Source organism: Schistocerca americana, chromosome 5 (genome assembly GCF_021461395.2).
Source record: "Schistocerca americana isolate TAMUIC-IGC-003095 chromosome 5, iqSchAmer2.1, whole genome shotgun sequence".
Lineage (NCBI taxonomy): Eukaryota > Metazoa > Arthropoda > Insecta > Orthoptera > Acrididae > Schistocerca > Schistocerca americana.
This window is the reverse complement of record NC_060123.1, coordinates 533,449,575-533,456,178: the sequence shown is the minus strand read 5'-3', so window position 1 is coordinate 533,456,178 and position 6,604 is coordinate 533,449,575. Positions and strand designations below refer to the sequence as shown.

The following is a 6,604-nucleotide window of genomic DNA, read 5'->3' as shown; positions in this document are numbered from 1 at the left end:
GATCGTGACTGAATTGAGGAGAACGAAATTCCACTAGAACGGAACTTGGTGGTAGCCTCACTTTGTGCAGTTCTTTTGAGCTATACAGCTCGCAATCCTTCCCAGCAGTTCTATGATGTCCCACGCTATTTCGTAAAAATGCATATTTCTAATATCACCACACGTTTTCCTTACTACAAAAATCCCGTGTATCAAAATTGTTACGAGCGATCTAAGGCGCTGCAGTTACGGACTGTGCGGCTGGTCCCGGCGGAGGTTCAAGTCCTCCCTCGGTCATGGGTGTGTGTGTTTGTCCTTACGATAATTTAGGTTAAGTAGTGTGTAAACTTAGGGACTGATGACCTTAGCAGTTAATTCCCATAAGATTTCACATACATTTGAACATTTTTTTTTTCAAAATTGTTATTAAGATCAACGAAGTACCACCTGGTTTGATCACATCTACATACAGTATAAACTAAATAAATTACGCTTCTCTGCGTTGCCTCTCAACATAACAAGTTCAGATTAAAGGAATGAATGATGTGAAGTCATAGTTTGGTAAATCAGATAAACGCAGTATTCTAATGATTAGAATTAGTAGTTGATTCTGTCTATGAAATTTCTTCACAAGTTTTTCTTCACAGTGCAACTGCTAAAAACGTTTTTCAGTACCATAGACAACATGAACAGCTACAGACGTGATGACCACACAAGGGAAGCATTTATTAGTGTAATGACATAATACAAACAATATATTTTTTATATTTATTTCAAATAATTGCTGATCACTACATTCTAAATTACAATTTCAATAGCTACATACTAGCACAACAGTCAATCTGTTTGTGTCACATGAATAACGGCCGTAGTTTTATTCTTTACTTGGTTCTTGGCTTCTGACATAGACAGCCACGTAAATAACCGCATACCAAGTTAATATTTCTTAGGTGCAACTTTTATTCCTGCTATACTGCTTTTTCCACAGCACAGGTTACGTCAAAAGTTAACAAAGTTATCAGTAAGCCGCTTTGAAAAGCTTGAGTCGAACGAGATATATAGTTCTTACAGTCGTCTTTTATCACAGACGTATTGATCCAGAAAGTCAAAAGGTTTTCAGAGGGCAGAAACTAAAGACTAATGACGTACAATAATTATCCTTGTCGTAATTAACGGCTCTGATTTTTCTGTCGGTTTATGAAAGAGATGCATTTGTCACAGAACTGTTTTCGTGAATTTTTACTACCAAGCAATAAAAGTGAACTAGTTGAACGTACGTGAGTCATTCAGACCTTTGTCAGACGTGGCGCATGGAGAAATGTAATGCAATCTTAGGCATGAAGAGCAATGGCCTTTGGTGTCTTTGCTGGTGCACTTGACTCTAGTTTCTTACTGACTTTAGCAACGGCCTTGTCTGCCTCTTCAGATGAGGAATCGTCGCCTTCTTGAGAAGAACTGTCCGAAGACGAGCTGTCCGCCTCCTTGCAGTTGGCGGACCACGGGTAGTCGCATACTTTGAGCTTCGCGTTGAAGTGCAGGTCGGCGGGGCACTGCTTGACCGCTGCGACGCCCGATGCTTCGCACTGCAGGAAGCTGCCGCAGTCATCAGGGTTGGGGAACGGCTCTCCCGCACCGCTGCAGCCCGCGTTTGCTACCAGCGCCTATAAATGGAAAAGCAGTGAGTAAAAGCTTCTGTCAGTGGAGCGAAAAAGGAAAAGCAGATATTGTTCCTAGTACAAAGGTCAACATCCATAACTTACAGGAAGGTAACTCACAGGTTGTGGATAAATTTAAGAGATGTAGCTGAAGGATAGTACGAAATTCTTCTAGATCTCATGTATGGAGAGAAAAATGTAAAATAAGGCCCTGACTTTGGAAAAAACTGATTTTTTTTTTCGACGAAACCTTTTAAATGATAGTAGCAATGACATTAAGCCTGTGACATATTAGGGAATTTGAAACACAATTCACTTCGCTTAGCAGAAATTGTCTCTTCCACCTGTCACACATCTCAATACATTCGCGGCATTGATGCTTTTTGAGTTCAATAAAGCGACGTTGGTAGCCCTCGATAAACACGTACTTTTCCTGTCTCAAGCACTGCCCTTCAGAGTCGCAATTTACTTACTACAGAGTCACTAGAGAGAGGGAGGACTGAAACACAAATACGAGGGTTGACTGAAAAGTGGTCCCTCAATCTTCGTAACTCTTCAACAGTTGGCAGCATTGGTATGTGGCAAATACTGGCTTGTTCTGTAGCCTCTTCTCTACAGCTCCAATCAGCGGGAAGTCTTAACATTGAACGGTTGTGTTGTTACAGTGTAAAGTATGGAGCCCTGCGGAGACGATCGGTCAATGCGATTTAAGCTACGTGCAGTCATTGAATTCTTGACGGCAGAAGGTGTCACCCCAAAGGAGATTCATCAGAGAATGAAAGCAGTTTATGGTGATTGTGTACATGTGAGTACCCTGCGTCGTTGGGCGAGTAAGATGTTGAGGCGGGAACTTCTGACCTGCGTGACAAACAAAGAATTGGAGGTCTTGGGACAGCAACCACCGAGTTTCACAAGTTGACAGATTGATTCAGGACGGTCGTCGTATCACTCAGAGAGAAATTGCAAGCACAACTGGCATTTCACAAGAACGTGTGGGTCGCACTATTGCTTTGCTTGGCTATCGGATCTGTGCACGATGGTTACCTCGGATGGCCCACCTCAACATCTTTAAACTTTTCCCAGTATGCTCTTCTCCCTGCGATTCTTGACAGAGTGTTCGCTACTGTCGTCTGAAATTTGTTGCAGAGCTCAATTAGTCTTTCTTCTCTCTCATTTCTACTATGATGCCAATACTCCGTTACAACACTTCCTTCTATTCCTTCGCGCTTAGCCGCGTTCCAATGCAATAACACTATTAGTGTCAAGTCTCCCTCGACATACTCAATTACCAGTTCAGTACCCTCACATACTTTCTCTATCTCTTCATCTTTAACACCACGTTCAGACTTCTGGAATTCCGTGCTGAGATTCCCAGGAAGTTATCTCGCCGGTGGTTATCCCATCTTTTACTCACGGTCACCTCCCCCTTGGTAATCTCCTCCTGAGATCCAAATGCGGGAGTAATCCGGACTCTTTCCCAATGGAGAAGGCATCATGATCATTTTTTTAAGTAATAGGCCACACGTCCTGTGGATACACATTATCTTTTTATAACGCAGTACTATCCATTGCCTTTAGCATCCTCATGCCGTCGATCATTGCTGATTCTTCCGCCATTTGGGTACAGTTTCCCATCCCAAGAGCAAGAGAGTGCCCTGAACATCTGTCTACTCTTCCGCCTTCTTTGACCAGATCGTTGGTAGAACGAGGGTGACTTCTTATCCCAGAAGTCTTAGGCCATGATTACTTACGATTTTTATTCAAAATATGACCAGGGTTCGAAACCGGAACGCAGGACGTTGTGGTTAATAGTCAAGGACGCCATCCCCGAATCACGGGTGAACTATAAATACTCCCATACCGTAACACCACCTCTGTCCTTTACTGTTGGTACTACACGTAACTGCAGCTAACGTTCTCTAGGAATTCGCCACACACTAACTCTTCCATCGGACTTCCAACGGTTCTATCTTGATTCGTCACTCTAGATCACTCGTCCCTGTCATCCAGTGTCCAGTTTCGTCGCTTCTTAGACCACCTCAGTCGACGGACTGTAGTGACTATAGAAGTGTGACTTACGAGAAACGGTTTGACCATTGTGTCCCATTGTTTTTAACTTCAAATGCGCAGTCAGTGCCAGCCTAACCTCACTTAGCACTTCGTAACTGACGGGTAACTGCTTCCGCAGATTTCTTGCGATATTTTACAACCACTCACCGCAAAGTCCGACGGCACATGGTGTCTTGTTTTAGCAACGTCTATTTCTCGCGTCTCAACTTCATATTCACGTTGCCAACAGTCCACATGAGGACTGTTAGAAGTGACACAGGTTTCACTGTAGTAAAATTTTTCTGTTCAATTGTTTCATACAACCAATTCTGATGCGTTGATAAAAAAACATGCACTTTCAGAAAAACATAAAAAAAGCTTTTCTCATTCGACTTGTTCCTGACAGTATGAGATAAGTCAATTTAATTGCGTCTTCTCTGGAAAAAAATCTCGTTTGTGAATCATCCTGCGTCTGTTCGTAAGTATAAGTTATGTTGAATCTTTGTGAAATGCGACAAAATTTTCTTACTACGTCTATTGATTCGTTCTCGCATAACACACTGTATACGGTTATAATACAGAAGTAGCATGCAAACTACATATTTTTGTGGAAGCAGATCTCGTTTGTGACAAAAGACCCCTGTTTTCGCGCGAGTTAGATTACAAAACAGCTGAGAAACCTTGTAACTTCTGTACAGTCAAGACGAACCTAGAGAAAAACATCTTACGTTCTGAAACATTTAAACTGTTGATGGCAGTGAGAAAAGACTGATAACTCAGTTTCTGCCGAAGAAAATTCTTACCATATGGCGCTGTCTGAGAGTCGCTGCATGGCTGACAACCACCAGCGTAGCCAGCAGACAGCTTGCAATCAGGAAAACACCTGCAAAGGAAATAAGTTTAACGGTCTACTTGCTTATATGGTAAACTGGCAAAATTACGTAATACCGAAATTGCAATGAGTGATCTCAATACATTGAGAACGATGTAGGTGTTACGTCCATTGATAACTGCTTATAAATGAAAAAAGTTTCTTAATGGAGTGTACCGAATAGTTTTAAAGTTGTTATCAGTTTTTATCACATAGTCATGGTGTACAGCAAACGGAATGGAATTTAATGAAATATTTTCTTATCTTTAGAATACGGGCTGACATAGCCCCGGGAAGGGAGAGTCCTGCTTGTGTATGTGTCTCCTCACCAGTCGTTATTTGTTTCACAAACGAACCCTGTTCTCTGATCAAAGTCAAAATGATTTAAAGCAATGACCTGCTCGTTAATAAAACCTTAAAAATCGGTGAAAGCTGATGTCTTTGGTGAATCGTTACATTTAGCCGCATGAGTGTAAAACTAAATGAGTTCCAAAAAAATGCAAACATTATAGCTGCTCTCTTGTGGTGGTTGCTTGTAGTCCATTGAGAACATTTTTAACCACCTTGTAAATCTGTTGTTTTCAATGCACTCCCACAGATTATTTCTCACACTGCATTCTAGGCTACCGATTACATTAGGGTCTGCGATCGTAACATGGTAATTCAGCAAATGACATCGGTTGTCTAACTACTTTTTTATATTCCGAACAAGACAAAAAAATTCACAGCCCACTATTACAAAGTGCATGCTCCCTTAGCTGACTCTGCACCACGTATTACAAAAACAATATTTAATTTCCAGAATCTTAAAGTAAAACAGAGTTTAAAGTTTCAACTTCGTATAGGAAGCAGTACTTGCGTCGACATCGAAATGAATGTCATAAATTTACTGTATTGCTCAAGTATCTTGTTGTCCTAGCTCATAAGCCGCAGGAATAACCTACTGCCTTCCTTGGCCTTTTATTCACTAACGTCGATATAACAAATTCTTACTTTGTTCCATAATACATAAGTTAGGAGGACATTAGTCATGAAAAGTTCCGTTTCTCTTGAGGCAATTCTACGAGTAGTATAGCCTTTCTCAAGATATCAGATATCAAATTTGTGGTAAACGGAAGCTTCGATGGAATTCTGAGGCATATTGTCTTACGTCAGTCAATTTCCGAGAACCGTTGGCGCCCCGGACCAGTAAAGTCTTAGTACGTTACAAAATTTAGTGCAAAGAAAGGTGCGTTAAAAGTTCAATCGTATGCGGCTTACAGGAGGCCAGCTCCGAGAACTTACCCCTCATGATGGTCGTTCTCTGCAGTCCGTCTGGATGACCCTCCCTCGTTTTTGGCGAGCTTAAATACCCGTTTTGTGCGTCACGAATCCTGATAGAGCAAAATAGAAGCGGAGATACCGACAGATAAGGCTTAAACGTTCTCTAACTGAAGATTTAGTTATCATTACTACTCGAATACATCAAAAGCTACTTAATCCTTCAAACACTTCAAAGCGTATTAATTTTGACGTGATTGGGGAAAACAGCGCCATCGCTAATAGGTTGCGCAAAAGGCGTGGCTTTGGCAGCAGCGGTACGTGTTTTCTTGGACACGTTGTCTCACTCGCTCACTTTACACAGCACGGTGTTTACGGGTAAGCAGTTGCACAAAGTTAAAAAATAGATTATGACTATTATTATGCAGAATTTACTTTCTGGCTGCGAATTACATTAGATTCAAGCTGTTACGTACGTCAATTCTATGTAACTCACATATAAAAAATACAAATGTATTATTATGTAGAAGGAAGGATGGCAGGATAATCAATGTTCTGTTGCGAAAAGATTATTGGAAAAGAGATTCCTGACTGACTGAACGTGTGTGCAAGTGGATATGAGTTACGACCCTGTTCACGACGGGCTGTAATAAACCTTTAATTATCAGCTCGAAAAAAAATGAAGCTGCGACCTTGAATGTTGGTTGTGGTATTAGGCCTCTACGTATTTATCCTTCACTACCTCATATTTTTCCCGACAAGGAATGATGTAATAGCAATCTTCATTTTA

At 41.2% G+C, this 6,604-nt stretch overlaps 1 protein-coding gene across 1 annotated transcript; it reads right to left on the bottom strand.

The window, feature by feature from the left end:
• Positions 1 to 733: 733 nt before the first annotated feature.
• LOC124616202 (chondroitin proteoglycan-2-like) lies at positions 734 to 5,861 on the bottom strand. The gene is made up of 3 exons (XM_047144506.1): positions 5,839 to 5,861; positions 4,487 to 4,566; positions 734 to 1,640 (listed from the first exon to the last, which is right to left on the bottom strand). Exons 1-3 carry the CDS (start codon positions 5,843 to 5,845, stop codon positions 1,311 to 1,313), a joined length of 417 nt encoding a protein of 138 aa, XP_047000462.1. The 5' UTR covers positions 5,846 to 5,861; the 3' UTR covers positions 734 to 1,310.
• Between the last annotated feature and the right edge of the window lie 743 nt (positions 5,862 to 6,604).

Bases quoted from the DNA above. Each gene is read 5' to 3' on its own strand.
- LOC124616202 (XM_047144506.1), bottom strand. The intron at 1,641-4,486 runs GTAAGAATTTTC...TTCCATTTATAG, and splicing joins CTCTCAGACAGCGCCATATG to GCGCTGGTAGCAAACGCGGG.